A 17,835-nucleotide genomic window follows, 5' to 3' on the forward strand; every position below is an offset into this window, starting at 1 on the left:
CATGCTGTCAGCACAGAGCCTGATATGGGGCTCGAACTCACAAACTGTGAGATTATGACCTGAGTCAAAACCAAGAGTCGGACACTTAACCGACTGAGCCACCCAGGACCCCGTCACACTGACACATTCTTGACAACCACGGCATTTTCTGGGGGAGGGTCATTAGCTTTCGTCCGACTTTCCAGAGCGGTCCGCGGGACCTGTGGATAAGTCTAGAATTATTTCCTGTGTATCCTCTCTGCTGAGGAAATACGGAGCTTCCATCATTAATCACCAAGGAATGAATGAAGCGTACTGATGACTTTATCTGGTCTTCCTTCTAAATTTAAACCTGAATCGTGAGATAAAATTTACATCCTCAAAAAACACCTAGAACGATCCGATCTCCCAAGTTGCTTTTCTCTTAGTTTTCAGGCCAAAACATCTGGTCCCAAGAGGCAGCCGTGATGTTCACTGATGTGGGGCAAGTGGAAATACTGACCCCGCTCCCCGATCCGATGTTTCCAGCTTTTGATTTCCAGAGGTGCCCTATGAACATTCAGGAGATTCTCATGGATCCCCAACTCCAAGTTGACGTTTGCAAAGTATGTGATCGTAACTGTTTAGATCAATGTTCCAGGCACCCTTTCTTTTTTTTTTTTTTTTTTAACACTTATTTTTGAGAGAGAAAGAGAGACAGAGACAGAGAGAGAGAACATGGGGCAGGGTCAGAGAGAGAGGGAGACACAGAATCTGAAGCAGGCTCCGTGCTGAGAGCAGAGAGCCCGATGCAGGACTTGAACCCATGAACTGTGAGATCGTGACCGGAGCCAAAGTCGGCCACTTAACTGACCGAGCCACCCAGGCGCCCCTAGGGTGTCCATTTCCAAATGGCCTTTGGATCCACGGCATTTAGCGATATGGGAAGCAACTACTGAGTGTATCGATCTATGAAAATATCCTCTTATGAAATGATGGTGCTAGGAGACCGGAGTGATTTTTTTCTTCTTTCCTCTACTTGCCACAATAAACTATCAGTCCCCAACCATGGGGATTTTCTTGTGGGCCCTTGAACTCTTCTGGGGAAAAAGGCTGTGCCATTAGCAAGTAGTTTTCCCAAATCCCACCCCCACCAAAAGCCCCACCCAAACCAGCAACTACACAGTGTAACAAAAACCCACGAGTGACGGGGCGCCTGGCTGGCTCAGTCGGAAAAGCATGGTGATTTTTGTTCTCCAGGTCGTGAGTTTGAGCCCCACGTTGGGCTACAGCCTACTTTAAAAAGAAAAACAAAAACGCAAGGGCGCCTGGGGGGCTCAGTCGGTTAAGCGTCTGACTTCGGCTCAGGTCACGATCTCACAGTCCGTGGGTTTGAGCCCCGCGTCAGGCTCTGTGCCGACATCTCGGAGCCTGGAGCCTGCTTCCAATTCTGTGCCTCCCCCTCTCTCTGCCCTTCCCCTGCTCACGCTTTGTCTCTCTCTGTCTCCCAAAAATAAATAAATATTAAAAAAAAAAAAAAAAAGCAAAACGCAAAAATCCCCCGGATGAAAGCTGGGCAGCAAAGACAAATCACACAGTATTAGATAATAAGCCAAAGTGTAATAACCCAAACCCGACAGACCCATCCTCCAACGCCCACCTGCACCAGGAAAATCCAGACTGTGAGAATCTACGGGTCCAGCAGCCGGGGGGCTTCAGAGATGAAGAGACACGAAGAGGGCGGGGTGAAGGGAGAGCCTGTGGATTGCAAGGGGCTTAGAACAATGTTTGAAAACGGGCCGGACCAAGTTACACCACCTAGGGATGCGCACTTGGCAAAGAAGCAACTATGGCAAAAATCAGGTGTGCCAGGGGGGGTGGGGAGACTTCTAGAAAGAGGAGGCTTGTCTGCAATGGGGTGGGCCGCGAGGCTCTACGAAGGGGGGGGGGGGCAGCTGCAGGATCCGGCAGGGAAGACAGTGGCGTGCATGAAAGACTAGGAGGTTCCATCCCCAGGGGAGACTGCTGCCTGCCCGCCCCCGCGCATCTGATGCGACGGATTGATTTGGCAGCGTTTCTGCCCAGGTAGAGCTTCTGCAAGGAGAATTTGACAACAGGATGTACAGCATCGACATGAACAGCAAACTGCAGCTCACAGCGCTCATGATTCCGCGGCCAGGCAGGTCACCGGTCCCACTGGTAAGGCCACCTCCTCCTGACGCCACCCGGTGCTTCTGGTACTTGGGGTCCCCCCAGCGTCGCAGGCCCTGCGAGTCCCCTGGCACCGCCGGGGAGAGCCCTCACCCGTGACGCTGTGGAGAAACGGCCTCCGCCCGGCTGGCCTCCTTCCCGGGGGCCTCCGTGCCTCCTTCTCCATCCTGCTTCTGGGCTGTTCTATGCTTCCCACTCCTCTTCCTCTTAGCCCAGCCGGACCCCGCTTCTGTGCTTCCGGCCAGCAGCCCCGACTCCCACCTCCCCTCACAGGGCGGGAGGTGCTCAAGAGACAGTGGGGGTCTCCAGACCTGAAACCCAAGTGGCCAAGCCCAGACTCTCGGGGGGAGGGTGCGGATTAATGTAAGGCCATGGGGTGAAGTCCAGCCAGGGGAGGCCAGGCTGGCTCCGGCTCTTATCTCGGGCTCTCCCCTCGGCCTCCTGCTCAGGATGGGCCTCCTTGGGGATCCTCCGGGCGGGGGGGGGGGGGGGGGGGCGGTGCAGACCCACCAGCAGGGACGGGTCTGGGTCCCACAGCTCCAAGCTGTCTGCAGTGCGGGGGCTCAGAGGCCACACTGGGGGGTAGACGAGGTGGGGTGGGGGCATGGGGATCGGAGGGGCGGCTGCCTTTGCAGAGCAAGCTCGGTTTTTAGTGTGAAGGGGCACAGGGGTCCCCTGTGGTGAGATCCCAGTGGCGCCCTCTTGTGTCCCCCGGCCCCAATAAATGGTGTGCGTCTCCTTCCCCACCCCCCACCAGGCAATGGTGAGCAACCCCCACTCCCTGGGGCTGCAGGTGGCCATCTACGAGGATGGCTACACCTATGACGGAAACACCAAGCACAGACTGGTGAGCGGCGCCCCCGCCCCAGGCCCAGGTCAGTGCAGGGAAGGGCACAGCCTTGACTGGGCCCAGCCAGGTCCGGCCTCCTGAAGGCTTCCTCGGCCTGAACTTCCTTCCTCGCCCCCCACGGCTGGATAAGGCGCTAAAGCATCTGGAGAGGATACGGCCCTGCTGCTCCCCGCCCCTCCCCTGCTCCCTGCAGGCAGGAAGCACAGGGGACAATCAGGAGGGCGTGACAGAGAGCCTAACATAGCCCCAGGGAAATCTGGGTAGCTGGGTAAACTGAGGCACGAGGATGGAGGTGAAACGGGGGGGGGGCGGGAGGGCAGGAGGGTCCTGGCCAAACAGGAGGCCAGGGTGCTCCACAGGGCCGAGCCAGGCCTCACGGTCACACCGTGGAGTTTGCACTTGACCCCGGAAGCCTAGGGTAGGGTTGGGCGGTTTCCACAAAATGGGAGCCTGACAAGGCATCAGTCAGCCACAGGGGGATTTTTGGACCGGTCCCCGTCACCTCCTAAAGAAGAGGGGAAACAAAGTCACCCCTCACTCCGGGTCCCTCAGACAAAGGCAGCCAGGAAACGAAGAGGCTTGGGGTTGGTCATTTCTATGAACTTCTAGAAGCCTCTCACCGGTGGTACAATTAGAATCAAGAGGCAGCTGGATGCTTTCCAGGCTCCTCCTCCCAAAGCCCCGTCCTACCTCAGTGTCCCCCCCGAGCCCCGATCCTCAGCCACCCCGGGCTGCCCCACCGTTGTGTTTGTTCTCGGTTCCACAGAACATCTCCCTGAGGCAGCAGCACCACTGGGGCAGGGCCAACCCCAACTTCACCTCCAGGTACGCGGTCGCCTAGATGGGAGTGGGCGGCCCCCGTGTATGGGGTTCCCTTGACAGATCTGGGAACACGGGGCCGAGATCCAGACTCCCTCCCTCCAAGGACAGTAAGGCCAGAATAGTCGGCAACACTTTCTAAATGGTGGTTCCTCAAAACATTGAACATAGAATTACCATATGACCTGGCAATCCTGCTTCTGGGTCTACACCCGGAAGAATGGGAAGCAGGACTGGAATAGATATGTGCACACCGTGTTTACAGCAGCCTGATTCACAGTCACCAAAACGTGGAAACAGCCCCGTATCCGCAGACGGCCCAGTGGGTGGACACAGTGTGGCCCATCCACACGCTGGGATATCACCCAGCCTCAGGAAGGAGGGAGGTCCTGCCGCCTGCCACCACGTGGATGGACCCTGACGACACTGTGTGTGGTGACAGAAGCCAGACACAGAAGGACATGTCCTGCGTGACCCCACGCACAGGGGGTCCCTAGAATATGTATTTCAACAAGTCTTCATTCTACGTGTGGAATTTTGTATCACTGTATCACATATAATTGGAATTTGCTAAGACATCGGAACTAAAGTATTCTAGGGGCGCCTGGGGGGGCTCAGTCGGTTGAGCGTCCCACTTCGGCTCCGGTCACGATCTCGCGGTTCGTGAGTTCAAGCCCCATGTCGGGCTCTGTGCTGACAGCTCAGAGCCTGGAGCCTGCTTTGGATTCTGTGTCTCCCTCTCTCTCTTTGCCCCTCCCCTGTTCACACTCTGTCTCTCTCTCTGTCAAAAACAAATAAACATTAAAAAAATATTTAACTCGGGGTGCCTGGGTGGCTCAGTCGGTTAAGCGTCCGACTTCAGCTCAGGTCACGATCTCACGGTCCGTGAGTTCGAGCCCCGCGTCAGGCTCTGGGCTGACGGCTCAGAGCCTGGAGCCTGTTTCCGATTCTGTGTCTCCCTCTCTGTCTGCCCCTCCCCCGTTCATGCTCTGTCTCTCTCTGTCTCAAAAATAAATAAACATTTAAAAAAAATATTTAACTCAATTTTTTATGTACTTGGCAATTAAAAAAATCAACCAGATCTCCCAGTAGAGATTTTCAGACCACATGCTCAGACCATAATCCAACAAAACAAGAACTGAATGGCCAGAAAAACAAAACCAATGACAAAAAGCCCCCTTTCTTGGAAAGTAAGAGATGCTTTTATAAATAACCCTTGAATCCTAGAATCCGTGCAACACGGCTGAAACATACTCAAAGGAAAATCTGTACCCTGAGCACTTTTATTATGAGGGGGAAGAACGGACTGAAGACGCATGAAGTAAACATTGAACTTAAAGAACCAGGGGAACCACAAAAAGAAGGGAGTTAATGATGATACAATCTGAAATGCATTAAACAGAGGGCAAAAAGACAGGATAAACTCAAAGTGACACATAAAGCTGGTTCTTCAGAAGCCCAGTACACAAGGCGACCCCGCAATCCTGACGAAGGAGGAGAGAATTGAAACAAACAGTAGAACAGAAAATGACAAGTGTGGAGACTTATCAAAGAATAAGGGGAGGGGCTTCACCCAACTCAAAAGCTCCCACACAGTGAAGGAAGCCACCCACAAAATGAAAAGGCGGCCCACTGACTGGGAGAAGACGCCGATGTCCAAAACACGTAAGGAACACGCGCAACTCAAGAACAACAACGACAACGCGATGAAAAAATGGGCAGAAGATCTGAAGAGACGCTTTTCCAGAGAAGACATCCAGATGGCCAACAGACACGTGAAAAGATGCCCCACGTCATTCAGCATCAGGGAAACGCTGATCAAAAGCACACCGAGATACCACCTCACACCCGTCACGATGGCTACAATCAACAACACAAGAAACAAGGGTTGGCAAGGATGCGGAGAAAGGGGCGCCCTGTACTGTTGGTGGGAATGCAAACTGGTGCAGCCGCTCTGGAGAACAGGACGGAGGCTCTTCAGAAAATGAAACGGAGACCCACCACACAACCCAATTCCAGGTCTGACTATTTGAAGAAGACCGAAACGCTAATTTGAAACAATACACGTGCCCCTTTGTTTGTTGCAGCATCATTTACAAAAGCCAAATTATGGAAGCCATCTAATCTAAGCAATCCATCTAGAGGTGAATGGATAAAGAAGACGTGGTGTATGTATACAATGAAATACACCCCCAGTTATAGAATAAAGAAGTCATGGGGATGTATTGAACTGCCTGGGTAACACGGTCAGTAATGTTGTATTAACTTTGTATGGTGACAGACGGTAACTAGCCTATTAATGGCGATCCTTTTGCAATGTATGCAGACATTAAATAACTATGTTGTATGCCTGGAACTAAGATGATATTGCATTTCTTTAAAGAAAATTTTTTTTAATGCTTTTATTTTTTGAAAGAGAGAGAGAGAGAGAGAGAGAGAGAGAGAGAGATGAGTGGGGGAGGGGCAGAGAGAGGAGAGGGAGACACAGAATCCGAAGCAGGCTCCGGGCTCTGACCTGTCAGCATGGAGCTGGACGCGGGGCTTGAACTCGTGAACCACGAGATCACGACCTGAGCCGAAGTCGGACGTGCAACCACCTGAGCCATCCAGGAGCCCCAATATGATATTGTATTGCAATTATACTTCAATGAAAAACAGAACAAGAAAACATTATACGTAGCTAGGTGATAATAATGGATGTCAGATGTGGTTTTCAAGAAGTTATTATACGTAAATGAATAAAACTGACTCAAGAAGAAGTAGAAACTCAAGGGAGGGTGGGGCCACCACGTGTGAGCAGAGGTTCTCTCAGTCAGTATTCTGGAACAAATGGATGAATGGATGGACAAGCGGAGGCCTCAATGGATCATGAATGGATGGATGATGGATGGATGGATGGGTAAGTAAATCGGTGGGTTGGTGATTGTTTTTAACCCTGATACTATTTGTGACACTGATGTGCGATAATACACACTCCCATTGCTTCGCAGCATAAAGAAACCCACAGTATCTACCATCACTCTGGACGTAGCCAACAAGGAAATTTCATGTGTGGACCTGAAGCCACTGGTATGTCCCAAATTTTCACTGTCCCATATTCTTTGTTGTTAGCGTTAAGAATAATGGTGGTGGGTCTCCCCTGGATTTTCCCTGAGGGGCTGGCCAAGCCTATGTTCAGGATTTGAAAATGGAGGTGATCTGGTCCCAGTTTCCAGGGTCACTCCCTTCCCCCCCGCCATTCCCCACCCCCCGCCGCCCCGCAACAGCACCCCCCAGGTCTGCCCCTCAAGACTCACCATCCTAGGAGCAGGTGTCTCGTCTCGTTCCTTGATCATCCCCAGAACACCTCTGGCCAACTCTGGTGACAGCACTCCTTGGTGCTCCCAAGAGAACGGAAAACTGCACACATCCACACGGAAACCTGTACACATATATTCACAGTGGCCTTATTTGTAATAGTCAAAAGGTGTTAGCTACCCTAATGTCCACTGACGGGTGAACCAATAAACACAGGGTGGTCCGTGCTGACACCCACCACAACATGGATGGATCTTGAAGACGTTACGCTCAGTGAAAGAAGTCAATCCCAGAAGTCCAAATACTGTCTGATTCCTCTTCTCTGAGGTCCCCAGAGCAGTCCTGTCCACAGAGACAGATGGTGGGCACCAGGGGTGGGGCAGGGGGTGGGGTGTCAGGACTCATGGGGACAGTCTCAGTTTGGGGAGATGAGAAGGTTCTGGAAACAGTTGGTGGGGGTGGGTGTACAGCCGTGTGAGTGTGCCTGATGGCCTTGAGCTTTGCGCTTAAAATGGTTAAAGATGGTACATTTCATGTTATGTGTATTTTACCACATTTTTTAAGTTTATTTATTTATTGATTTACTTATTTATTTATTTAAAGTTTATTTATTTATTTGGAGAGAAAGAGAGAGAGAGAGAGAGCAGGGGAGGGGCAGAGAGAGAGAGAGAGAGAGGGAGAGAGAGAATCCCAAGACAGCAAGGCTCTGTGCTGTCAGCACAGATGTGGGGCTGGATCTCACGAACCATGAGATTATGACGTGAACCGGAAAGGAGTTAGACGCTTAACCAGCTGAGCCACCCAGGCGCCCCTTTACCACGATTTTTGTAAAATTGATAGGAATATTGCATTCTGTCCCGTGGTAAATCCATGTTTGTCTTCTGTATGCCAAGTATTGTCCCACACTTATACACTGGTCTCTGGTTGGAACTAAGATATAAGTTAGTGACAGGGGACTTAACTGCCACCCCCATAGCTCTGGCAAGCCCTTAGGGCTTGAGCTCCGCGGGGCCAGGCCCAGTTACAGTGAGTCCCGGGAGACTGGGTCACCGTGTCAGGATCTGGGCACACCGTTTCCTGTCTCTCCTGGGTGTGAGTGTCCCCACGTGGGTTCTAACCACAGCCGGGCCGTCAGCGGCCCTCACGGACCCCGGTCAGCATCGCTGCCTCTCTCCTCCGCAGACGGCACTCATTTCAGTGGGTTGTGACCAGGAGAAAAAGATCGTCATTCAGAAGTAAGTGTGTTGATATGGGGGGGGGGGACTGGGACGTGACAAGCTTGGTCACAGTAGTTTCACAACTGTTGAAATCGGGTGACATTTTCCTGTGCGTTTTTATGTATATTTAACATTCTCATAAGAAATAGTTAAATAATGGGGCACCTGGGTGGCTCAGACGGCTAAGCGTCTGACTTCAGCTCAGGTCATGATCTCGCGGTTCTTGGGTTCGAGCCCTGCGTCAGGCCCTGTGCTGACAGCTCAGAGCCTGGGGCCTGGAGCCTGGATTCTGTGTCTCCCTCTCTCTCTGCCCCTCCCCTGCTCACGCTCTGTCTCTATCTCTCAAAAATGAATAAATGTTAGGGGAAAAAAAGAAATAGTTAAATAATGAATACTGATAGGCTGAGTTTGGTTTCTGGCACAGTGTTCTCCCCTCCTTTACCAGCTTGGTGATATTTACACTTTGCTCTCTTTCCTAATCATGTGTTTGTTCGCTTTCTTTTCTTTTTCTTTCTTTCTTTCTTTCTTTCTTTCCTTCCTTCCTTCCTTCCTTCCTTCTTTCTTTCTTTCTTTCCTTCTTTCTTTCTTGTCTTTTACGAGTCCCTGAATTCCTCATTTTGATTAAAATTGTTTACAGTTTTTGGTTTTAATTGGTTGCTGATATTTTGGGGGAACTTTGCTCCAGGGAATGCAGCCCCGAGAATCCAAGGCACAAAAAAAGGAAGAAACCAGAAGATCAGCCAAATTGTCATACTCTTCCCCTGCAGGCAGTGGCGTGCTGGTAAATGGGTGACAACCAGTTCTGGGTGGAGGGGGAGGCCCCGAATTGCAGCCCTTGCCAATTCCTGTGGTGTGAATACTCCCATGTGGATTTCAAGTACCATCGTGAATGATCCACCGGCTCACAAAATTCCAGCAGATTTAATGCTTGGCTCTCAGGAGCTAGTCGGGGCCAGCTTCAATGTCCCCTGCTCAAGGGCACTAATAAACACAGGTGATGATTTTACCACATTTCCCCCAAATGGAAACATTTTGTTGAATCAACAAATGATATATTTATACACAAGGACATAATGTGCAGGGAACATTTTTTAAACAATATACAAATAGCTTTTGCCATAAAGAGCGTGGGGAAGATATTTGCACATGCATAACCAGCAATGGACTTGTAAACGGACTTTATTTGGGTGGGGGTGCCTAGGTGGCTCAGTCGGTTAAGCATCTGACTCTTGATTTTGGGTCAAGTCACGATCTCACGGTTGGTGAGTTTGAGCCCCACGTTAGGCCGTGCACTGACCGTGCAGAGCCTGCTTGAGATTCTCTCTCTCCTCTCCCTCTCTGCCCGTCTCCCACTCGCACTCTCTCTCTAAGGAAATAAACCTTTAAAAATATCTCATAAAATAAAAAACTAAAAAAATAGATTTTATTTTTTAAGTGATCTCTACGTCCACTGTGGGGCTCAAACTCATCACCCCAAGATCAAGCGTCACACATGCTACTGAGACTTTATGAAGAATTCCTACCAATTAATAATTAAAAAAAAAACAACTAATTTTTAAAAAATGGGCAAAAGTCTTGAACAGGCACTTCCAAGAAAGAAACAAGAAAGGAATCCAAACGGCTGGTAAGCATAGGAAAAGGTGCTGAAAATGCGGTCAGCCTCACTTCATAGGGAAAAAAAATGAAAACTTTTATTAGAGACCACCACTCTCATCCACCAGCGTGGTGAAATTTACAAAGCCCGGCCAGGAGCAAGTACTGGTAAGGACCGGGAGCCCCTGGCAGCCTCTGGAATGCACAGACTGTGCCGCGGGTATGTACGTTTTTCAGCTGCTTTAGAAAACACATCTGTTGACCCAGCAATTCCAATCTGGCACGTTTACATTGGCAAGGGTTCCAGAATGTTCTCAGCGGCATTATTCCTAATAGCTCCAAGATGGAAGCAGGCCAGCTCGAATCCCATTGACAGGAAATAAACAGGTGCAGTGGCTCGATGCAATGGACTATCATAGCCGTGTGCCAGGGATGTGGAACAGAAGATTCGAAACGACACACACAGCATGATTCTAGTCCTTAAAATCTGAAACCGGCCCAAAATAAACCATATTGCATAAAGAGGCAGGCACAGATGTAACACTACAAAGAAAACCCAGGAAATGATGGTCTCAAGAGCCAGGACACCCAGCGCGTAGGTCCTGGCCTCTGATGTCGGTCTCCCCACACGAGTTCTGGCTCCTTGGAGAGATTCTGGGCCTGGTAGGGAGGATGGAAGTAAGAAAGTTCTCCAAAATCAAACCAGCGGGGGTATACGCGTCCAAGGGAAGAATTCACAGTCCTTTGGTGCTCTGTGGGTTCTGGAAGCTTCTCACCGCTTTTTCTCGCTTGCAGCAAAATCTCAGCCTGTTCCAACGGCATCCTGGACCCAGTGGGCCTTCAGGACAACTACAGCTACATCATCGAGAAGTGAGCCTAAGGTTTCCGTTGGTGAAACCTTTGATCGTCCCTCCCTTTGACTGTCCCCCAGCCCCAAAGACAACTCAGAAATCGTTTTTAAACTGATTTCCCAACAGAAGGGAATCCGGGGCGGGGAGAGGACAGGTAGGGGAGGTGCCGGGCCTGTGGGAGGGCCACTGTGATGTGGCTCAGGTCTGCCCACCTACCAGGCCACCTTTCTGCCATCTTGCCAGCCTGCCACCAGCTCATGGGGCCCGGGCACCTGTTCCTCTGAGCTGACAGCCCAACACTGTCCGCCAAGGCAGGAGGGGGTGAGGGCCAGGGTGACCCTCTATGCAGTGCAGCTGGTCCCCAGGGCCACCAAGCGGGCATGGGGTGGGATGGGTGGGACTCGACCCTTCTTGGAACCCGAGGAACAGAGAACTCCGACCCCCAGCATGAAGACACGCGTGTGTTTTATACACCACGGCCCCCCGGATACAAGCCAGGAGTCAGTCACCTTCCGGTCCACACCCACAGCCAAGGCCCAACCCGGCCAGTGAACCTGCACTCAGACCTGGGGCGGGGGGGGGGCACGGACAGGTGCGTGACACGGACCTCCAGGGAGAGAGAAAAGTGACGGGACGCACTCGGAGATACAAAGAGCCTAAGAGAGAGACGGAGACAGGAGGAGAGACAGAGAGAGGGCCAGAGATAGGAGAGGCACGGAGATTTATTTTAAGGACTCGGTTCCCACGACTGCACAGGTCTGGCACGCCCACAGTCTGATGGGGGAGGCTGGCGGCGCAGGGCCATCCACTGCCCCCTCCCCGTGTCCGCCTAGGGAAGCGTATGACCCCAACTTCCGGGGACAGATGTCCCGCGAGGACCTGGTGGTGAACTATCGGTACGAGAAGCTGGGCTGCCCCCGCCTCGTCTACTACAACACCCCCTGGAGGCCGGTGGTGGAACTGTAAGACCCCGCAGCCCGGGCCCTCAGACAACGCGCCCCCCTCCGCACCCCTCTCACCGCCGCCCTCCCCACCCCTCTCTCCACACCTTCCCCCGCCCTTGTTTTGTCCCCTCCCTGCAATCTCTCAGCTCCCGCCGCTATAACGAAATTTACCGCCGACTGGGGGCTCAAACAGCAGACAGTGATTCTCTCACGGTTCCGGAGGCCAGAAGGCCAAGGTCAGAGCGTGGACAGGGCGGGGGTCCCCCTCCTGGGGAGGCTCCCTCCTTGGCTCACAGCCGGCCACCTTCTCTCTGCGTCTTCCCGCGCGGGACACTGCGTCTCCTCCCCTTCCTGTGGGATCAGGGCCCTCCCTGAGGACCTCGTTCCACCTTAATTCCCGGTGTAGAGGCCCCACCTCCAAATACAGTCCCCGGGGGTGGGGGGCGCTCTGGGGGACATGGTTGAGTCCGAGCATTCATTTTGCCCCCTCTGTGGATTCTGCCATCTTCCTCCATCACGCCCCCTGCACACCCCACCCCCTGCACACCCCACCCTGCGTGATGGCTACACTTTGGTGGGTACTCATGAGCCGGGGGGGGGGGGGGGGGGGTACGTGGGGCCAGTGCGCCTGAGGAAGCAGCTTTTCCATTTCACTGAATGCCAATCGATTTAAGTAAGCACTTGGAGGCCGGGGGCTCAGCTCAGTGCCCTGCAGACCATCTGACTAAAGAGTAGTTGATTGAAGGCAGCAGGCACCGACTCACACCTGCAAACAGGCGGGTTCGTGGCCTTGATCCCGCGCCCGGGAGAGGCTGTGGGCCGCGCACTCGGGACCGGGCCCCGCCCGACGGCCGAGCCCCACACTCAGAGCTGCCACGCGGCGGGGACGCAAACCCACACGGGGTGTGAAGATCAAGGGAGGCGTCCGGGCAGCGGAGGGGTGTAAGCTCCCGCCTGGCAGGAGAGCACAGGACGTGTGCCAAAAAATAATGATTTAGAACAACCCTCATTAACGGCCCTAATATACACCTTTTGAATGTTGGCAGATGTCGTTAGAAAAATGTCAGAGGACAGCTGTGAAGGGTTTTCTTTGTTGGTTCACTTGCTTACTCATTCATTCATGTATTTTAAAAAAAAATTTTAATATTATTGAGGGAGAGAAGAGAGAGAGCACATGCGGGAGCAAGGAAAGGGCAGAGGGAGCGACAGGCAGGATCCGATGTGGGCTGTATGTTGACAGCATAGAGCCCGATGTGGGCCTCGAACCCACGAACCGCAAGATCATGGCCTGAGCCAAGGCCGGACGCTTCAGCGACTGAGCCTCCCAGTCACCCCTCATCTACTTCTTTACCAGTGCCATTTTTTGCCTGTAGAACATCCCATCAATTTCTTCCAGTCTCTGCTTCTCACAGAGGCCTCTGGTGGCCACCCCACAGGACACCGTGCCCGCCCCCCCCCCCCCACCTCCTGGCCCTGCCCCGTCCCACCTGCTGCTGGTCCCCTGCCAAGTGGCAGCCGGGTGAGGCCAGGGGACCTCGCGTGCCGCTCCCACCGTCCCCAGAACTGTCTCGTGACATCTCGGGGCTCCTGCACCCCCCTGCAGCCAAGCCCTGCGCGTGTGTCCTAGGTGGCGGGAAGGAAAGTTCCAGGAGGTGACGAAGGCAGAGTTCGTCCTGCTGGAGGTGAACGGGCTGTTCACGTACACGTACTCCCTGACCGCCCAGATGGCGCTGTGCAGATCCCAGCCGCAGAACTGGACCACCATCCTGGAGAGCGCAGGCGACAAAAGGCCCTTCGCCTGGGACCGAGAGGTAGGGTTTACTCTTCTTCCAAAAGGGTTCTGAACAACCCGTTGTCGGTCACCTGCGGGTGGTGATGACTGGTCACGTGGCGGGGGAGGTTCCGCGGGGGGGCGGGGGGAGGTGTCAGCCCACAGGGGGCTGCCGTCCCGGAATATTTACTGGACGGCTTATAACAACAGACACTTGTTTCTCCCGGGTCTGGAGGCTGGGAGTCCAAGTTCAAGGCGCCTGTTGGCTCTGTGTCTGGTGAGGGGCCTCTTCCTGGTTCATTGACCACTGTCCTCTCCCCGTGTGCTCACAGGGCGCAGGGGCAGGGAGCCCTCTGGTGTCTCTCTCATCAGGGCACTCATCCATTCATGGGGGCCGCACCCTCTGACCTGATCCGACCCCGAGGCCTCACCTCCCCAAACCACCACCTTGGGGGGCAGATTTCAACACAGGGATTTGGAGGGGGGGGGGACACAGACCTTCCACAGCAAGGTGGCTGGGGGTGGGGATGCCCGCTAGGACATCTGGGGACTATGAAGTGAGCAAGCTCTCTCAAGGGAGTTGGCCAAAGGCACCGAGGCATGCTCATAATATGCAAGCTTCCAGAACCATCCAAATGCCTATCACCACTGGGACCGATTAAATTCACAGTCGTTCCTGCCGCGGGAGCGTTTCTGTCGTGCACATGGGGTCTCGCACAATGGAGAAATAGGGCGTGATGCCAGTGTAAGGAAGGGACCCCGCGGGCCCTCTTGTGAGTCTTCTGATCTCACACGAACCGCTTCTAACCCCTCAGCCTCCAGATGCGAGGGCGCGACCGCAGCGCAGCAACGCCGCCAGCAGGTGGCGCTCGCTCCCCACACCTGATGCCCATTCCCGCGCGTAGACACTGGACTCCTCGGCTTTCTTGAACATTTATTTTTTTGAGACAGAGCACGAGTAGGGGAGTGGCAGAGAGAGGGAGACACAGAATCCAAAGCAGGTTCCGGGCTTTGAGCTGCCAGCACAGAGCCGGAAGCGGGGCTCAAACCCATGAACCGAGAGGTCATGACCTGAGCCGAAGTCGGACGCTCAACCGACTGAGCCACCCGGCCGCCCCTGGGCTCCCTTTTTTCAACTCTTTCTTTCTTAGCTGGGCACCTTCAAAGTGTTCTCACACTCCTTGTGTTGAGCGAGTTGGATCATTTATTTTGTTGGGAACAATGATTCTACTTGGGTTTTTTTGTTTTTTTTCAATCCAAGGTGAACTTCACCTAAACTATAGGAACCGTTTTAAAATGCACAGCTCAGGGGCGCCTGGGTGGCTTGGTCGGTTGAGCGTCCGACTTCAGCTCAGGTCATGATCTCACAGACCGTGAGTTCGAGCACTGCGTCGGGCTCTGGGCTGATGGCTCAGAGCCTGAAGCCTGTTTCCGATTCTGTGTCTCCCTCTCTGTCTGCCCCTCCCCCCCTTCATGCTCTGTCTCTCTCTGTCTCAAAAAATAAACGTAAAAAAAAATAATAAATTAAAAAAAAATAAAATGCACAGCTCAGGCATTCTGTGGGTTCACACTGCCGTGCAAACACCACCTCTCTGATCATTTTCTTTAAAGGAGAAAGCCACATACATATAATTTGTTTATTATTTTCCGATTGTGCCCGCATATAGCGTTGCATTCTTTTGATTAGTGCTGTCATTCAACGTAGCATGCATTTACCAGTTTGTCCCATTACTTTTTTTTTTTTAATATGGACTTTATATGGCCCAGCTTTTTCAATTGTTTTTACTCCTGAAGGATTTAAAAAAAAATTTTTTTTAACGTTTATTTATTTTTAAAAGACTGAGAACAAGCAGGGGAGGAACAGAGAGAGAGGGAGACACAGAATCCGAAGCAGGCTCCAGGCCCTGAGCTGTCAGCACAGAGCCTGACGCGGGGCTCGAACCCACGAACCATGAGATCGCGACCTGAGCTGAAGTCAGTTGCTTAACCGACTTAGCCACCCAGGCGCCCCTGTGTTTTTGTTTTTAATTCTGAGAACTTCCAAACCTCCAGAAAAGCCAAAAGAGCAGTGCGAGGGACCGTTAGCCATTATGGAGTGCTGCAGAAGAAACCACCCCAAACCCAGCAGGGTCGTCCTCTCAGTCCTGCACCTGCACCTCAGACCTGTGGCTGTGGTGTCAGCCAGGACCGCCCCTGCAGGGGCCGTTCAGCTGGGGACGGGGTGTCCAAGAAGGCCCCTCTTCCATGTGGGGCTTCTGTTAGCCAGCCACTGGGTTGTCCATGTGCTGTCCTCCCCAGCAGGGTAGCCTGGGCTCCCTTACAGCATGACCTCACGGTTCCAGATCGGAAGCTTCCAGACCCCTGAAGTCCCAGGCCCAGCCCCTTCCCCCAGCAACCCCCCCCCCCCCGCCCCGGGCCTGTTCTACTGGTCAGAAGCAGTTTCCAGGGCCCACCCAGACCCCACCTCTTGATGGGAAGAGCTGTGTGCACGAAGGGGAGGAGGCATGGGGGGCTTCTTGCTTTTAAAGTCACATGACCACCCTCCACAGGATGGGTGCTCCAGGGTTTTTCTGCTGCCCAACAGCCGGGCACGGGATGTTTCTGGTCTCTCACTTCTACCCACCAGCTTGAGTCCCTTGGTCCTGCAGAACTGTTTTCAGGCCAGGGAAGTGCCTACTGGCTTATAGGCGGATGCCACTAAGGCCCCCTCCGTGGGTGGTGTCACGGTGCCTCTCACCACAGCACGGACACCTGTCTCTCCACAGCGCACCAGCTAGGTGTACTATCTCGGGAGGAACTTGTCTATTTCCACGTGCACTTCTTCCACGGTGGACCAGGCTGTGTCTTTTCCTGTTTGAGGGCCATTTTCACTTCTCTGCACTCTGGATTGTGTTCAGTCTGTGTCCATTTTTTCTGCTGGGATTTCAGACTCTCCTCACTTTTCAAGAGCTCTTTATAGATCTGTGAAGTTAACCCTTTACTGCAATATGAGTTGCAAATATTTCCCTCAGTTTATCTTTTATGTCTTTCAGGTTTTCGCTTTTGCCATGCAAAATGAGTCTTTCTTTTTTTTTGAGAGAGAGAGGGAGAGAGAGAGACAGGAGAGAGAGAGAGAATCCCAAGCAGGCTCCATGCTATCAGTGCGGATCCTGACTCGGGGCCCGATCCCACAACCCTGGGGTTGTGACCCGAGCAGAAATCAAGAGTCAGATGGTCAACCAACTGAGCCCCCCAGGCGCCCCAGTCCTTTGTTTTTCATATTGCTGGGCTATTACTTTGACTTTCTTGCTTTAAAATTTTCTTTCTCTTCTTTTGTCTACAAGCCCAGCTCCCTCCCTTCTGGGTCCACCAGCAAATAGTGCAGAAGAGAGAGGTCTTCAGCTCAGGCAGGCAGCCTGATGCACCTGTTGAGTTTTCAGGGAGGTTCCCCCTTTATATGAAATCCTGAGATCTGAAGACGGGGCAGAAAAGCTCCTGCCCCCACCCAACCACATCTTGGTGCCACGACCACGCTCGGTGGCCATGCCAACAAGAAGCCCAGGAAGGTGGCTGGGTCTCCTCTGTATCTTCAGATTTCCCAGGTGTCTTAGCTGGCCGGGGCTGCTGTAGCAAAAACACCACGAACCGGAGATTTATGCTTCCCCAGCTCTGGAGGAACTTTCCCAGGCGTCTGGGACCAACGTGCTGGCAAGGCTGTTTCCTTCTGAGAGCGAGACTCTGTTCCAGGCTTGGCTGCTCGTGGTTTGCTGGCCCCCTTTGGCGTTCCTTGGCCTGTAGACACACACCCCAGTTTCTGCCTCTGTCTTCACACTGATGTTCTCCCTGTGCATGCCTGTGTCCAGACGTCCCCTGTTTATAAGGACGCCGGTCATACTGGATCAGGGCCCATCCTGATGACCTCACTTTAACCAGATTTACGTGAAAAAGACGCCATCTCTGGATAAGGTCACATTCTGGGCCGTCGGGGGTTAGGACTCCAACATGCGACGGGGGTGGGGGCTCACCTCAGCCCACAACACCAGTTGTACGTGTAGCCGGCAGAGCCCAGACCCAGACTCAGGACTGTAAGGGATTCTGTGAAGCTGCCGCCCCTATAGCTTGGGAAGGCGCAGAAGCAGGGGGGCAGGATAAAGACCGAGCAGCCATCCACGGCGTCCCCCGCGAAGGCCACGAACCACCTGCCCGCCAGCACCTGGCCCTGCACGCCCACCCATGAGCGTTTGGTGAGACGTGTCGCAGGCGGGGCCGTGCACGCACGGGGCGCATCTGCGGGCGCTGGCCCGGCCCTCCCCGGCCCCTGAGCTGGTGGCCACGCCTCTGTCCT

At 53.3% G+C, this 17,835-nt stretch overlaps 1 protein-coding gene across 1 annotated transcript in view; it reads left to right on the forward strand.

The window, feature by feature from the left end:
- Nucleotides 1–17,835, forward strand: part of CATSPERD (cation channel sperm associated auxiliary subunit delta) — a 44,880-nt gene that overhangs the window by 25,461 nt on the left and 1,584 nt on the right. The window contains exons 12-20 of the mRNA XM_043586310.1: nt 408–584; nt 2,044–2,157; nt 2,927–3,016; nt 3,786–3,844; nt 6,829–6,907; nt 8,318–8,370; nt 10,741–10,815; nt 11,630–11,758; nt 13,368–13,551. Of these exons, the coding sequence (XP_043442245.1) occupies nt 408–584; nt 2,044–2,157; nt 2,927–3,016; nt 3,786–3,844; nt 6,829–6,907; nt 8,318–8,370; nt 10,741–10,815; nt 11,630–11,758; nt 13,368–13,551 (960 nt within the window). The remainder of the gene's footprint in view (nt 1–407; nt 585–2,043; nt 2,158–2,926; nt 3,017–3,785; nt 3,845–6,828; nt 6,908–8,317; nt 8,371–10,740; nt 10,816–11,629; nt 11,759–13,367; nt 13,552–17,835) is intronic.

Source organism: Prionailurus bengalensis, chromosome A2 (assembly GCF_016509475.1).
Source record: "Prionailurus bengalensis isolate Pbe53 chromosome A2, Fcat_Pben_1.1_paternal_pri, whole genome shotgun sequence".
NCBI lineage: Eukaryota > Metazoa > Chordata > Mammalia > Carnivora > Felidae > Prionailurus > Prionailurus bengalensis.